The sequence below is a fragment of the Peromyscus leucopus genome, chromosome 5, assembly GCF_004664715.2.
Source record: "Peromyscus leucopus breed LL Stock chromosome 5, UCI_PerLeu_2.1, whole genome shotgun sequence".
Taxonomy (NCBI): domain Eukaryota; kingdom Metazoa; phylum Chordata; class Mammalia; order Rodentia; family Cricetidae; genus Peromyscus; species Peromyscus leucopus.
Genome location: NC_051067.1, coordinates 65,397,664 through 65,415,158, shown reverse-complemented (window position 1 = coordinate 65,415,158; position 17,495 = coordinate 65,397,664). Strand labels below are relative to the sequence as shown.

Below are 17,495 nucleotides of genomic sequence, written 5' to 3'. Positions count from 1 at the left end.
GGGCAAAAAAGGCAGAAGAGCTGGGAGCTCTGAAGGAGAATGAGAAACTGAAACTGGGATTCTTTCTTCACTGCATGGACCGTGCATTCTTATTTTTAGTTTGCAGGAGCATTCTTATGAGAGCTTGGAATGGATTTCTTCTCTCTTCCTTAACAATAACTCCTACAGGATGTGTTAGGTTTTCCCTTTCATGGAAGGGGGTATAGCTAGCGAGGAGGCTCAGCAAAGGCGTCAAACAGGGATACACAAATGTGTCCACATGCCATTCTGCTTACTAAAGCTGATGCTCCTGCATCGTGGTTCTTCCTCTCATTGCTCTGGCCAAGAAGGTGGTGGCCAGCACGACTGCACTGGTCTCTGGCCTGGTTAATTAGCCTCTTCCAAAAACACTCACCACATTGCAAGCACTGTGTCTTTGAATGCACATGCCCGCTGTGGTTACCTACACAAGACAGAACCTTCCCGTCGTGAACAGGAGAGAAAGAAGCTCAGGAGGCCGTGAGGAGCTCTTAAGAGTCCATCATTGCTGGGGGGGAGAGTGTCGTTTCCTACAGTGGTGTAGCCGTTGGTAACCCTGCCCGAGCTCTTGCAGGCAACCCTGCTGAGACCCGGTAGCTCATACAGCATGACAAACGGTATGAAGGAAGACGAGGGACTGGTTGGGAAGAAGAAAGTGAGTGGCAGTAGGGTATTGAAAGAGTAATGGCGCTGAAAATGACCAAAATACATTCTCTGCATGTGTGAAATAATCCAAGAATTTTTAAAATTAAACACAAGTGCCCAATTACATTACACCCTGCCTAAAATCCTTCAGTGGCCTCTGGGGATTAAAAATGACACACAGAACAAACCCCCTGGTGACCTCTCGCTTTTTGTGTCTCATGAGTTGGCCAGCCTGGGTAGTTGTTCCCTGGAGGAGTCTGACTGACACTGTCACCCTCTCTGTGTGTTATCCTGGAAGCTACTTTTTATCACGTTCATGGAAAAAGCTGTGTTCTCTCTTGAAAACCCCAGGTGGGCTGATTTCACTCCAGGAAGTCACCCTGCTCCCTGAAGCAGAACTGAGATGTTCCAATCTTTCTACTTTGCAGAGAGAGAGAGAGAGAGAGAGAGAGAGAGAGAGAGAGAGAGAGAGAGAGAGAGAGAACGGTCAAGTTATAACTCAATGACAGAGTGTTTGACTAGCATGTGAAAGACCCCAGGTTCCAGCCTCAGCATTGGGGGAGGGGAGGACCCTGAATACCTTCTTAGTGTGAAGAGCCTTCAGTCAACACCCTCTCCAGAGTGAATAAAAATACCGTGTACTGGAAACTCGGTGGGCCTCTCTGCCACCTCCCATCCCTGAAGCACTCTATAGAACTGGGTCCATAGCCCAGTGCTTCTGCTCCCTAAAGCCCCTGCCGCACATAGCTGACCCACTATAATACAGCACTTGTTTCCCTCTGACAAATCAAATTTGAGAAACAGTTCGTCGGGGCAGTTTCCCGGGTGATGGAAAGGCCAAATGTTCCCTGTGAGACAAGTTTTCAAAGCACATTGTCACAGTCCCCTAGTGTCCTAGTCACTGTTTTATTGCTCTGAAGAGATACAATGACCTAGGCAACTCTTATCAAAGAAAGCATTTCATTGGCGCTTGCTTACAGTTTCAGAGGTTTGCTCCATTGTCTTCATGGTGGGAGTCTGGCGGCATGCGGGCAGGTGCTGGAGCAGTAGCCAAGAGTGCAACATCCTGATCCACAGGTAGAGAGAGACACTGGGCCTGGTGTGGGCTTTTAAAACCTCAGAGCCCACACCCAATGACACACCTCCAGCAAGGCCATACCTCTTAATCCTCCTAATTCTATCCAAGAGTTCCACTCCCTGGTGACTAAACGTTCAAGTATATGAACCTATGGGGGCCATCTTATTCAAACTACCACACCTGGTTCTAGATAAAGATGACAGGTGGTCTCAGACCACAGCTGGAGCTCACACCAGAAAGCACAGGAGTGCTCGGGGCCTGGCTCTGGCAAGCTGTGAGAGGAAGCAGGGCATGGAGAGGCATGTATGGAGCAGGCAGTTTGGTGGAGCCTGCGCTTGTAAGTGAACTGCTTCCTGTGGGTTACACCCTCCACAGGAGACCTGTCCTTTCTTCCTAGCCACCAGGGGCCTAACCTGTGCCATCTGGTAGAAAGGGGGCAGAGCTAATGGTTTATATAACCTGTGAAGTGTCCATAGAGGATTTACTCAAGTTAGAGACTTGAACGCTCTAGTCTTTGCTCATCTATGGCCCCACAAAGGGTCAGGAAGAAAGAAGAGCTCCCAGCAGACTTTGCTGTGGCTGTTTCTTCTTCTGTTCAGATCTTCACTCCTCCAACTTGGTCTGCACTTTTCTCCCAACTTAATGTCCCAATAATTGTGATTCTCTTTTTGTTTTGTTTTGGGTTGTATTTTGTTTTGCAGTGTTGAGTATGGAACCCAGGGCTTCAAGTGTTCTATCATCGAGCTATATTCAAGCCCTTTTGCTGTTCTTTTTTTTTTTGAGCCTTACTGAGTTATACAATTTGGCCTTGCATTCACTGTGTCACGTAGATGACCTTGAATTTCCAGTCCTCTTGCCTCAGCTTCCCAAGGAGCCGATAAGTGTCATGTACCATAAAGCAGACCATTTTAGAGACCGTGGGAAGGCTTCCGTCGGTAGAGTACTTGCTGTGTAAGCATGAGGACCTGACCTTTGGTCTCCAGCACAAGGCATAATGTTATGCACTGTGGCCCCAGCGCTGGAGAAGCAGAGACTGCAGAACTCTCTGCATGTCGTCCAGCTAGTCTTGCCAAATCAGTGAGCTCCAGGTTCACTGAGAGACCATGTCTCAGAAAAGAAGGTGGGATGCAATAAAAGGAGACACTGATGTTGGCCTCTGACTTCCAAGATCATATAAACACATTTGTACCATGTACCTATATACACACATGCACATGTACACCACACACCAAAAGCCACCATTTAAATGCATGCTTCAGAATACTCGGCTAGCTCAGTTAGTAGAGCATGAAACTCTAAAAGTGTGTATACTTCATGGTTTTGTGCCGCTACCATATCCCCATTATCTATTTCCAGCACATCCCATCACCCTCTATTAACTCTATCCATTAGTTCTGACTTCCTATTTCCCATCCATTTCAGCTCCTAGCAACTTCTAAATTGCCTTCTGTCTCTGGATTTGCCTGTTCTAAAGACTGTATATAAATAGAATCAGACAGTATGTGGCTTTTTTATGCCTGTCATCCTCTCAGCATGTTTTCAAGGCTGTGATAATTAATTTTATTGTCAATTTGTTGGGATTAGAATTGCCTAGAAAAAGAGCCTCTGGCTATGCCTGTGAGATTTTTCTAGATTAAATGAGTTGGGAAGAGGTACCTCAACTTCAGTTGGAACCATTCTGTGGGTGTGGGTCTGAACTAAATTAAAAGGAGAAAGCGTCCTGAGCAGGAACACTCATAGCTCCATGCTTCCTGACTGTGTGGCCTGCGGCTTCAAGCTCCACCACCACAGCCCCCTACCTTACTGGTTCACTGTACCCTCCAACTGTGAACCCAATCAAACTCTTCCTTCCTTCAGTTGCTTTGGTCCAGTATTGCCACTCAACAAGGCAAGCAGATAATATAATATAATAAATATAATATAATATAATACAATATAATATAATATAATATAATATGAAGGCCCATCCTTCTTGAAGCGCATGTCAGTACTCCATGCCTTTCTATTGATGAATAATATTCATTTGTATGTGCATGCCAAGCTTTATCTGTTTCTCAGTTGGCAGACATTGACTTGGGCTAATTCCACTTTTGCTGTTATGGATCATGGCTGCATGAACAAACATACATGCACACGTTTTTTTGCATGAACATGCCTCAGGGCTTTTGAGTTTGCATGCGGCAGGGAAGTTGCATGGTCATTTTGCGTTGACTCTCTGAGGAACTGTCAGGCCATTTCCCATAGCCCGAAAGTGCATTATTATATTTGTCATGGCACTTGCCACCTTCTGCTTGTTCTCCAGCTGTTTCCTGTGGGTCGTGGTCCCCCGATAATGAGTAATACTAAAGGCACAGACCACAACCCACATTTATATGTTCTATTCATGCTATAGCCTAGTCCTGGAATACAGCCACAGCTAAGTGCATTGACTGAGGGGAGGGGAAGGGAGGGGAGAGGACACACCAGCAGCTTGCAGGAGGGGTGCTTATGGAGAGCCAGCACTGCCAGATCACTAGGATTCTCAACACTTGCTCTTTCTAAGCCTTGATGTTTTCATAGAAAGTCGTGTGACTTCCTGATGTCATAGTGAATACTCGTAATCCCAGTGTGTGAGCCTCACTGGGAATTCCAAGTCAACCTCAGTTATATCGTGAAATGCTGCCTCAAAAGTAAATAGATAGACAGACAGATAGATAGATGGATGGATGGATGATAGACAGACAGACAGATGGGAAGAAAGCCTAATCAGTGAAGAGCTTGCTGTGGCAATAGCTGCTCACTAAGTTACCCAGGTTGGCCATGAACTCCCCAGACCCAGGTAAAAATCTGAGATCCTGGGGGTAGAGAGATGGCTCAGCGGTTAAGAACATCTGACACCCTCACACAGACGCATATAAAATAAAAATAAATAAATCATTTAAAATATATATCTGAGGTCCTAGCCCCTCCCCCATCAGCTTGTGGATAACTGGAAAGTTACTTCCTCATCTATAAAACTATTTTCTTACCTGAAGAGCAGGCACCTGAATAATACCTCCTTCATAGAGTTGCTTTCAGGCTTGGATAAATTACCCAGATCAGTGAATTTAGAGCTGCATCTGACCTGTCAGTAAGAGCCTGCAAATGTTAGTCTACAGTGGAATTATTTTCAGGGTTTCCCCCCACACACAAGTAAAATTGCATGTGACAAAAAGGAAGGATTTGTCGTGGCTCATGTCTAAGAAGAAATGCAGTCTGTCACGATAGGGAGACGTAGCAGCAGTAGTGTGAGGGGACTAATCACATTGTGTCCACAGTCAGAAAGCAGAAGACAGACAGGAAATGCTCAAGGCCTGTCCCCAGCGACACACTTCTGCAGCAAGGCTCTACCTCCTAAAAGTTCCACAACTTTTCAAAACAGCGCCACCAGCTGGGGACAGAGTGTTGAAGCACATTTCACAGCCAAGTCACAGCACACATCTGCCCAGAAACTTGAGGCTTCGTGAATCTGAGTTAAAAGTCCAGATATTTGGGTGATAATCCTAAAGTGATATAATTTGTGTAATGTTATTACTTCCAAAGTTGGGGGGGGGGGACAGCCTTTGAACATACTGCATATATGAACCCAATCCCATATTTTAGAGTCTTTCTTAGTGTATGTATGTATGTATACCCATATATTCTAAACATAATAATTTTAACACTCCAGTGTCAAGCGGTCTTACTTCACTAAAAATATCTTACAAGGGAAATGAGATAATTCAGTCATGCCAACAAGACCTGAATTTGTTCCCCAGCACTCATGTTAAAAAAAAAAAAACAGGAATGGAATGGTGGTGCACACTTATAGTCCTTGCATTGAGAAGATCAAGACAGGCAGATTCCTGAGGCTTGCAAGCCAACCGGTCTAGCCTAATCCAGTCCCAGAGAGAGACCCTGTCCCCCCAAAAAAAAAAAAACAAGGTGGATAGCGATGAGGGACAACACTGAAAGTTGACCTCTGACCTCTACACTTTCATTCACACATTTGCACATGTCCCCTCCCCCCCCTAAAAAATCTCACCATCGTTGTTCAAGTTGGCCATGGCAAGACAGTAGTTATTACATGAGAATTACAATACTGGCATTTTGAAGGTCTTTCACTCATCCTTTGGAAAAAATCAATAGTGCTGGTTGATTTGAAATAAGAAAACAGGAAGAATGCAGAGTCCCCAGAACGTAGAGTGAGCTTTTGGATTGGACCGTCCGTTCCCTTACGTCCATGTTGTTCTTGCAGTGTTTTCCTCGCTGAGCCTTGGGCTGCTTCCTGAACGCTCTGCTACTCTGATGGTCTATGAAGATGTTGTCCAAATAGTATCAGGATTCCAAGGTACGTTTCATATTGAAGACAAAAACAGTACTAACATTTGGGCCAAACGCTAACACTTTATGAGCAGCCTTCTTATTGGGCGGTGGCAACAGTCAGTTCATCCATAGCTGGGATACAGTGTATGTTGTCCCTGGGAGGCGTCTGTATTTCAATCATATTATAAGTTGGCTCTAAAATTACTTCTTCCAGAACCATCCTTTAAGTTTATGTGGGAAAAGGGAAGGGGCCTCCCTAATCTGCTCCCCATCATCTCTCTGTCCTAAAAAAAAAGATTGCTCATCTTATTTGGGTCACTGTCCCCGTCTGTGTTGCCTAGAAGTCACTCACAAAGGTTGTGAGTATGTGGGGATGGGTTTTTCTTGCCTGCCTCCTATTTTTCAATGTGTTTCATATTCAGTGTGAACCCTCACCTCACCCCAAACACATTTGGCTCTTAAGATATGCTAACATGGAAGGTTCTGGACACTTGCCCTCTTCTCCTCAGTAATGGGATTCAAGTTGGAAATAAGCCTCACACAAAATACCTCTCTGTGCTGAGATCACTTTCTTCCATCACAGCTAGAGACTCATCCTATTTCCTGGCGCTGCTGAGTGTTCTACAAGATTTATTTGTTGAGGTGCTTACATTTGGCCCTCATTATCCTAAGATTCAGTGTTGCAAGTTCAGATAAAAAAATGTGTGGGCTGGAAATACGGCTCAGCAGTTAAGAGCAGTGGTACAGAGGACCAGCACACAGTCCCCAGCACCCACATCAGGCAGCTCACAACTGCCTGGAACCTTTGCTCCAAGAGATCCAACCCCACCCTCTTCGGGCCTCGTGGGCACCTGTACACACAGGTGCATACATCCACACAGACACACATATGCATAAATAAGAGCTAAGTCCTTTAATTAAAATGTATTACAACCAAACATGTAGACCTTTATTGCTGTTACTCCCTCACAGAACAGTAAAACAGCTGCTTACATCCCACTCCAATGTACTGGGTATGGTGTAAAGGGTCTATAGAATATGTCTCTGAACTATGCAAAAAGCGCCGTGCCATTTTTGTGAGAGACTGGAGCATCTCAAGATTTTTAGTATCTTCAAGGGGTGCCCCACAGATATGCAGAGACTTTATTCTTTACTAATGCTACCATGCCATGTCCATCATTCACTGTCACAGAGATCTATGTAGCATTAGAAAATGAAGTATGTTCATTTGTTCCTTCATTAGTGGAGGATGCAGGGAGATTCAAAAAGTTTAATATGCAGCTTCTGATTTTAGAGGCTGATTTTGAAAAGAAATGGAAATGTCTGGCAGCATTTATGACTTAGGCTTGGGAGAGAAAACAGAGGCAGAGGTGCAGATTTTGGTGTCATTTCACAGTAAAGTTCTTGGTTTTTTGTTTGTTTTTCATAAGACAACAGTGCTAGGCCCGAGTCTTCCCTGACCTCTCCATGGCCATATTCCATGGCCCTTATTCTTACAGTCCATCTTCCATTAGCTTTGCTACAGTCAGAGTCACTTACAGCCTCCATATTGCCCAACCCCAAAGACATGAGTTACCACTTCATCCTCTTGATATCACCAGGTTCAGCAGAGGTAACAGGTTGGTCCCCTGTTTTAAAACTGCCTCCCTTTGTTTTCTTGACTCCGTGCCTTAATTTTCTGTCTTGACTCTTGGTCACCCTTTGGGAGACTCCGGTGCCTTCTTTGGGCCCACATGACCCCCCTCTCCCTCTTCTAGGCCAGCCCACACAGGGCCCTGGGTTTCGGTGTTTTTTAAATATCCGTTGCTCCCAGCCCCTGTTTCCAGAGGAGCTTGGCCTCCTGGGTGGAGGCTCAGAGGTAGCTGGTTATCTGCCATCTCACCTTGGATGTCTATTGAGCATCTCCAACTTGGCATTTACACATTGAGCTCTTGGGTGAGTCTAGTTTGCTAGAACTTCTGTCTCGATAAATGGCATGAACATGCACTCTAGTTGGTCAGGCTGAGCCTTGCTAAGCTTCCTCTCCATCCTTATTGCCACCATGACTCCCCTATGTCCCCTCTGAGCACTGCAAGAGGTTTTTGACTAATAATAAATTCCTGTTCTTGCTGAACCTCTGGTCTGGTCCTCAAAAGATTAAAATCAAAGCAATTAAGTCAGCCAGCTTTGGTTCCTCAATGGTTTCTAGTTGTATATCAATAAAATCCAAACTCTTTATACTCAGGGATACATGATTTCCCTGGCCCTGAGTTTTCGGTGAGTGCCACAGTCATCCAGAGATCATGGTTGGTTAGAAACTGGGCTTGGGGACAGCCCTAGAAACACGGGAGTTTCCCAAAGAAGCAAGCTCCTTGCACCCATTTTCCCTTCCCACAGAGCTTTTAGCCCCACACAGCCTCGTCTCCCTCACAGCCACCCGGCATAGTTTCTGAACCTGTGTTTCCCTTTATTAATGTTAGAGGGGAAAATGTGTGACCTCCTCTTCACCACCTTCTGTCCTGTGCATGGTACTCTGGCGAGGGCTCAGTGTGTAGGATGCAGAGCAATGGACACACTGGATTCTGTCGTGGTTGCTCAGGCTCCTTGTGACTGCCTCTTGTATTCCTTCCTGTCACCCACCAGCCCTGACACCTGCCTCTCCTCTTGTGGCTCTGAGGAGGCTCCTGAAGAATCCCAGTGTCATGCACTGCCTGTAAGCAGTCACCTTCTCTCTTTTAACATTCTGTGTGGCCTTCATCTCCCCTTCTTAGACCTCCATGAGTCAGAAAGCAGGTGCCAGAAGCCTGGCTTTATAGCCTGAGTCAATCCACAGTCCCTGTGCCCGCTCACACTTGTGTTCTTTTCTGCTGCCCACATGTTGCCCATCTGGGCTCCCAGGACCTGCAGGTGGATCTCTGCAGGTGCTTCCTGCCAGCATGCTGCTCTACAGCCATTACACTAGGGTTGGAGTTGGTATCAGTCATGAAGCTACACTTCCTGCCTTGACTGTCTCTTTTCCCATGTGTCATACACTGAACTCTTGATGTAGTCTTCGTGGGGCCAAGCTCTAGTCCTTTCTCTTCCAGGTTACCATCTCACTCATCCTCACTAAGCCATCTCACAGGCCTCTGTGATTGAGCCTCTGTCTCCCTACTAAGTGTTCATCTGCATGGGCTTTGTTAATAGCCCAGCTGAGTTTGCTCTGCTCCTTCCCATCTGGGCCATCCCACCCCATCTTCCATACTGTCTTTAAACTTTCCTTGGACAGCAAGGCCAGCCCACAAACCACATTCTCCAGGCCTTCCTGTATCTCCATCAGAGATACGAGTCACACCTCCTGCCTTGCCATCCAACCCAGCTGGTAAAGACCTGGAATAATATGACCTCATCCCTCCTGGCCATGGTTGTTAGATCTGGAATGGGCACCCAGCACAATGTTACTAAGCCATAGAGAGGTAATAATTTGCAAATGAATGGTCATGAAATATAGGCTAGGTCAGGACTGTGGATAGGCAACATGTGAGCTAGTTTAAGGCTGGCAGGAGAAGCAAAGGAAGCGATTTGGTAGAAGGTCAGAAGGGTGTCCACTGGGGGAGTGGGGGCACTAGTGGAGTCATGGCAGTGACAAGTGTGAGTGTGCAAATGAGTCCCACTTCCACCTACTCCCCCTACAGCTGCTGAGCCTGGGCAGCACCAGCCTCTGAACCTTCAGTGTCCTCTGGCTGCCATCCTCCAATGGCAATAAGTCCCTCTTCCCCTCACTGCCTCTTTCATCCCGTGAATAACCCTCTAGCTGGGAGTCCTGAGTCTTTTAAATGGCATCTCCGTTTCCGCCATGTTTGATAATGTTCTGACTTGGTTGTTTTCCTTTTTTACTGCAACAGATGCCTGACAGAAACAACTTGAAGGAGGAAGGGTTTGTTTGGCTCACAGTTTAAGAGGACACAGTCTGCGATGGTAGGGAAGATGTGGCAGCTGGAGCCCGACCCTGCTGCCTCTGCTTATTACATTTTGGCAGACTAGGCATCGGAGCACTTAGGCCCGAAGAGCATACTGAGTTTAACTCTAAAGTCCCAACCCAGGAACCCACTTCCGGCAGGTAGACCCAACCTCATAAAGGGTCCCCCGCCCCTCAGAACAGTGCCACAAGCTACAGACCACTGTGTGTCCAGCATTTAACTGTAATATGTACTTTTCTTCATCAACTGAGTTGTTGTATCATCATCTTAGTTTCTTCAAACCCAGGCCCTGTGCCTGCTTCTTGACAGGTACCCAGTGAGCCGTTGAGTAATCAAGTAAACAGAAACAGATAATCAAAATCCATCTGCTCTATGTGCTTCCAGTTTCCCCATGGTTGGTTTCTTTTCTTTGTTCAAGTGAATTGGGGCTGGGGGCCGTGCAGTTAACATACAGATACACACACACACACACACACACACACACACACACACACACACACACGGAGGGAGGGAGAACTAAAATACATTCAGTTAGCTTTGTTATAATTAATTGATCAGTATATGTACACCCCTGAATCCTGCAGCTAATCAGAGCCATCTAAGAACAATTTCTTCCTTTTTGTAGTCTCATGCCCATACCAGCTTCCTGCCATTACAGATATTTAGTTAATTTTAAAATGTATCCTACTTCATGGGCTTGAAAGGTTTAGTTATACTATTTCTTATCTCAATAGAATTGAAGCAGGGCAGTAATAACAATGGGTCATTTTATTTGATTCAGAGCTTTTTCCTCACTGGAAGGAAAGCCATATGTAGTTGAGTAAATGGGAATCTTTGCCATCATTTGCTAAATCAGTTCCATTCTGCAAAATCAGTGTGATACTGAAAATATGAATGATGCATAAAGTGTTTTAGCCTCTGGCTGGTCACAATTTGTTGCATGTGTCATTTTTCAATGGGTCTAAATTCTTGCCTGCTCGGCAATTGAGCACTGTAAGCTGCTTGTCTATAAGCATGGTGCTCAGATAGCATGGTGTGCCAGCCCATCCTGGAAAGGTTCCCCAAGCTTGATGATGGTTCACTTAGGAAACTTCACACCACCAACTATGTGCAAGGTCACATGATGCTGCATTGTTTTAGGTGATACTAAAGGAAAAGCTCACAAAGAATAAAGGCCACTAGGAGAGATGGATACCAGGGATAAAGGGGGGGGGGAGGCCATTGGTCCCTGACATCTGCATGAAACTTCAGTTGAAGGTTTAACATAATTACATCCAAATAAAATGCATTAATGAGAGCTTTTCTGTAAAAATAAAAAATAGTATCCACTTGTCCTCTCTGTAGATAGACTAGATGGCATTTATGTAAATTCTAACGCTATACACAGATAGAGTAATTCTCATTGGAGTAGGCAGAGTAATGAGTGTGGCTGCAAACATAAGCTACACAATAAATACATGCTTCTAATAAGGTTGTCATGAGCAGTCAACAGCCCTTGCATTTAAAAAGTGAGGCAAGTGATCCTGCTATTAGTGTTGCTGTGGCTTTGTGAAGAAGTCTTACGACAGTGAGAGGAATGGGCTGGGCCCGCCAAGTGACTGGCCAGCTAGGGGAGTTTCCCTGAGAAGAGGCCGTGTCTGAAAATGTGTTACTTGTAAAATGCTGGCAAATTTCTTTCCGACTTGTCATCAAGACTGATAAAAGAATGAAAAGAGAGAACATTTGTAGATTGTTTTCTTGGAGAGTTTTGTGTGTGTTGCTGAAGAGCTAGTTAGTTGAAATCTGGGGATAGGTTTAGGGGACAATCCAGAAGCGAATCCCAAGATGCTGAGCTATGGAGGGTCTGGGGAGTTAGCTCAGTGGGTTAAGTTCGGATCTCCAGAACTCATATAAGAGACTAGCATGTGTCTGTGACCCCATGTGTGAACTCAAGTGACGCACATGTCTGTAATCCCAGCACTCCTCCTGGGGATGTGGGAGATGAACTGGGGGCTCTCCAGAAGCTTGTGGGGCAGGCAGCCTGGCATTGGTAGCAGCAAATGACAAGATCCTGTCTCAAATAAATAAGATTGAAGGTAAAAACTGACACCCAAGATTGTCCTTTGATCTTCTCCACGTGCACACACCGACACCCAAGGTTGTCCTCTGACCTCCACATGCACAATGTGTGGCGTATGCGTGTCTATGATCACATTCACAAACACATATTTTTTAAAGATACTAAGATATGATGGAGACCAGACTGGAGACCCATCCTGTAGCTCCCACAGCCCCCCAGACGTTATACATTCCCCGAACAGTCCCTTTATGTTCCACAGAACACATGCTGGAAGCCTCTCCTACCCCACATACACACTACTTTTAGCAGTCTCCCTGCTTCTTGTTTCAGAGGGAAAAGGCCTCAGGGAATGATACCTTCAATTCTTCAATTTTCTTCTTGTTCTTTTCCCTATATGTGGTGATACCATTCCTTCCCCTGCTTCTCCGCCTGGCCATGAGTACCTTCACATTCCCAGTGGATCCTGTTGCCCCCTCTCCAGCCTTCCTCCACCTATGTGCCGAATCCTCCATCGGTGTTCTTTTCGGCCTTTCTCACCTCTCCCTCTTACTCAAGGTATTGAAGTTCAAAGAGAAACCCTTTGTATAACCCATGTTTCCTTCAAATGAGAGCCTTATTTCCTTTCCCTCCCAAAGTTTGGAAAAATCACCCCTTGCCACGCCCCTTGCTCCCCTAAACATGGCCTCATGCCATTCTTCAGAATGCTCTTGCTCAGTTCCAGACCTGGCAGCATCAGATCCGCCCCTCTCCGATCACTGTCCTGCCTGGCTTCTCCCAGGCTTCACCGCCTCATCTGTTTCTTCCATCTTGCCCCTGTTTCTCAACCAGCTCCCATCTCTGCCTGCCACTGTGCTCATTTCTTCTCAGTTTCTGTCATGGGTGTCGTACTTCCCTGCCTGCTTCCTATTCCAAAAGTGGTTTTCAACCCTAGCCTCCCTCTTCTGTGTTGACCCCTGGTGTCACTGCCTTTATTTGTATTTCTCACTTGAACCTTTTTACAGCAGACTCATCCTTAAACTCTTGCCCCCGCCCTCCCCCGGACATTCTTCATGGGCAGACCAACTGAAGTCCAAGGTTTTGAGCTAGAGACGCCATGCCCTTTACATGCCTCCTCTATCTGCAAGACAAGAGCCTATGCTTAGCTCACACATAGTTTCTCAACCTTCCCATGTGTGATATCTGCATCTCTGCATTTTCCTATCTGTTGTCTGGTCTCATCTGACCCTTCCAGCCCTCCAGACAGGGACCACCTAGGAAATTTCCTTCCTGGGCAGTCAGTCACTCGTTATTAAAGTTGATCTTGTATTTCTGTCATCTCCCTCTTATTTTGGGATGTATGACATTATGATAATGGAGCCATTTTGCTCTCTATCTCCCTTGTTCTTGAGTTCCAGGAATATAATGGTTTGTCTTTTTCTTGTTTATATAGCATGTGTCCACTAAACATGAGACTTTTCATATGAGTTGCTTAAGTTACGGAGATGCATAGAATATAGGGTAAGAGGTTCTCCACTGTAGTAATTTCATATACCCTGGGACACTTAGTAGTGTCTGGGGCCATTGGGATTGTCACATCTTGGGGACTGCAACTGGCATTTGATGGGTAGAAATCAAGGATGCTATTCCATATGTTAATATGCACAGGACAACTCCCAACAAAGAATTTTCTGGACCCAAAGTGTTGATGGTCCTAATCCTGTTTCAGTTAAGTCACAGCATGGCTGAAACATAGCAAGTTGCTCCCCACATTCAGTGGTATTACTGAGTAGCAGATATACACTGAGTGCTCTTTTTTCTCATCGTGCCTCTGATTAAGAAGAAGTATAAACATTCACATAAATGTTATACAAGGAACAGTGAGATTCAAGACCTTAAGAGAAACACAAACAGACCATAGAGCTTGAGATGGGCTTGAGAGAGGCTATGCAGAAGAGGTGGACTTTGAGATGCATCTGAATGATACATAAAGTCTGTAAACAGAGACAAGAGGGAGTTTTGGACATGGGACGAGCATGACCACATGCATAGAAACAGCCCCATGGTCCTGTTTAGCCAAATGATGGAGGCGGATTGGTCATAAATAGAGCATCTATTTTGAGATAGACATTATGATAGGAAGGAATGCCAAATGTAAGTTTTCTACATTTTCCAAGCACACTGACATTGGCCAAGTTACTTAACCTCTTTGGGATTTAATTTCTTCGCCCAGGAGGGCAGGGTGGAATTCCTTCTTTCCAATCTGGTTATTGTTTATAAGCTCTAAAGCACTGACTTGTGCCTTGCCATTATAAGAGACGATGTAATAGTTTGAGTCTATCTTGATCTACTTATTTTTAATGCTTTGTCATCATGCATTTGCTAAGTGGTGAAGACTGATGTCTTCTGAGTAGGAAAAGCACCTCTGAGCAGTCAGTGTGTCCATGGGTGAAATGGAAAAGGAGGTTAAGGCTGAAGCAGAGGGCTAGTTGGGAGACTGGTGAGGCGAAAGGTGGTGCATAGGTCTAGTAGTCTGGAGGAAGAAGGGAGGGAATATTAACAGAGGAAGAGTAGCCAGTCTTGGCACTTGAGTGACTGTGTAAGATGTTAGGAAGGGGAAGTGATGTTGACTTGGATCAAAACTGGGTGCTGGAGAGAACATCACTTCATTTAATGAGAGATAGTAGATGCTGATCCTGGAAAGCCAGATCTATCTAGAAGACAGAGGGAAATGCAAGTGCGGACTTAGGCTAGACCCCAGGACTAGAAAGAATGGTGGCTATAAAGGGGAACCACTAAGAATCACGACCCAGCAGAGGTGATGGGTAGCAGCCCTCTGGGGACTGTTTCATCTAGAGCCAGGAGAAGAAAGACAGGATTTGCATGAGAATTTGCAAGTGGGGATTTGCAAAGTCTGGAGAGAATCAGAGGCCAACTATGAATGCCAAGAAAGAGGGGACTTGTGGGTGAGGCTGATGAACACTGTGGCCCATTGTAAAGAGGTCAGGGGATGAAGGCTGAGAAGTGGTCATGGGGTTTGCAGATTATACAGTGGCCCTTGCCATCATGTGCTGTGGGAGAAAGCCATGTCACTGAAGGCTGAATGAAAGAAGACAGGCATTCATATATGGGGAGAGCAGAGTGAAAGTCATGTTTGATTGTGACTTGTTTTCTGGATAGGGAAGACGTGAGCATGTTTATTGCTGAAGGAGGAATCACCAGTGGACAAACAGATTGTTGACAAAGGCAGGAACAGTTGGTAAAGGCTCATCATGGCATAAACAAGAAAGCAGAATTTAGGACAGGGGCTTGGCTTGACCTTGGATGAAAAGAAGAGAAAAGGGGAAAAATTAGAAGTTCAGAAAGAAAAAGTAGGCGATCTGCTGTGTTTGGTAAGTCAGGATGTAAGCATTTGAAAAAAGAGGATGGGGCCCTACGTCTGAGGAGAAGAGAGGAAGTTCCAAGCAGCTGCTGATGGGTTGAGAGGCAACCGGTGATGACAGGCAGGCTGGTCCGCTCCCTTCCTGCTCCCAGAAAATCACATGAAGATTTAGCAACTCTAAAGAAAGACAGGCTAAAGAACACAGTGTCTTCCCCCAGCCCCACACATGCCCATTTTGGCCTTGTTTACCCTGTGGCCTAGTATAGCCTATATATACCCTTAGATTCCTCGGATACCTCTGGGCCATTTCACCAATCACAGGTTTTGCCTGTACTTGAGGGTGTGTGGGACTCTCAGCAGATGGCATCTGTGTCTTGCCAGTCATAGCAGGTGTCAGTTCAGCTGGACCTGCCACTTCCTGTTCTTACAAGCCTGCCCCACCATAATCCTACATGTGCCTACCTTCCAGCTACCGCAGATGGCCCTGGTTGTCTGGGGACACCCCAGATTCTCCTAGACAAAGAAAGGAAGAGGCGAGCGTGGGAAGGTGGGGCACAGGGAGCGACGCAAAGAGAATCTCCCATCAAAGTGCAAGCTGTCCGCATGCCCCTCTCAGAGATGAAAGGGATGAGAGAATGAAGTTTCATGAGGCACCAAAGCCCCTGAGCTTTGGTTTGTGGTTCTGTGGTTCCTACTGCAGTTCCCTGTGTCCTTGTTGGATGTGTGTCCCGGGTCCGGTGTGACTCTCCACCTGCCTTTTAGCAGCCTCCCTCTTGCCGGGTGATTTTCCACTCCTCACTGTCAGAGGAGCCTGCACCCAAATCTCAACCTTCCCATCTCACCAAAGTCATGCAGGGACCTGGAGGGACACATATACCCTGCTCTGTTCGTGGATACCTGGCTGGGATTCCACCTTCTCCCTTTGTGCTCATGAACTCCAGCTCCCTCTTGGCCCAATCATGTTTAGATACGCCGTGCTCTTTTTCATATTGGCTGGGTTCTTTGCTCTTCCTGATTGTGCAACCTAGGGGCCTCCATGGTGACATGTTAGCCGAACAACATCAGCAGCTGCGTCAGCCATTAGTGGAAAAAAAAAAATAATAATCCTGTAGTCAAGATGAGGAGATGAAAAGGGAGATGTTGACTTTTCACCTCGCGGAAATGGAGAACAAAAGAGGCAGGCAGCCTGTGCAGCCTAGTGGGTAAAGGGGTGAGAGCGGACAGCTCCCAGCAGGGCCCGCGGCACCAGGAGAGCTGCTGAGGGATGGAGCGCAGATCCAGGAGACAGCAGGGCTCAGAAGACTGAACTAAGACATGATAGTGCAAGGGGACCTCTGGAGGCCGGCACTTTGTTTTAGAAACGAAGACAGGGCATGGGTAGCCTGGCATTAGACTGACAGATGTGTGGAACAGGTAACCAAAGAGAGGGAGCAGTGACTTTGGGCCCTGGCTCCCGTGGCTTTAGGACAGAGCCTGTGTTTTACCGGCCTTGGAGGAGGATAGTTGATCAGTGGGTTGGAGCAGGTAGAAGCATGGTCTACCATTTTAGCCATATACAGACAAGAGTAGCCCAGAGAGCCTGCCCCAGATCATGGCTGCAAGTCCTTTGGGCTTCCATGGCCTTACTGTAGGAAGATTGTCTTAATTTGTCAGTTCTCTGAGCCCTGAAACCCCCTTATCACAGAACATTTCTAGGAAGGCTACCACACTTCCCATCCTAGAAGTTCAAAGGGAACCTCATCTCAGAGTGAGGGTGGTATTCTGGGACCTCTGTGCACTGTGGGGAGGGATAGAAAGAGCCCTCAGCTGAGCGCAGCAGATTGAAGTCAACCCGAGCTGGGGACACATAGTTTCAACTTTAAGTACGTCTTTGCCAGGTTTGTACAAAATTACTTCTCACCCTCATGTCTGGTGACTGTCACCACAGGAGTAGGTAAAAATAGGGATCATAATAACATCTGGGCAAAGGTAAACTCTAAGTGACACCATAAGGCAGCTGACCGGGTCACTCCAGTGGTCACACAAAGGGATGGGGTTGGGGGAAGGAGGACCACTTTGCATCATTGCCAAATCTGA

General features: G+C 46.2%; 1 protein-coding gene across 1 annotated transcript in view; it reads left to right on the top strand.

Annotated features, from left to right (window-relative positions):
- The window catches only part of Fam171a1 (family with sequence similarity 171 member A1), a 126,593-nt gene that overhangs the window by 67,953 nt on the left and 41,145 nt on the right, over positions 1-17,495 (top strand). Inside the window, exon 3 of the mRNA XM_028862781.2 lies at positions 5,997-6,089. Coding sequence (XP_028718614.1) covers positions 5,997-6,089 — 93 coding nt within the window. The remainder of the gene's footprint in view (positions 1-5,996; positions 6,090-17,495) is intronic.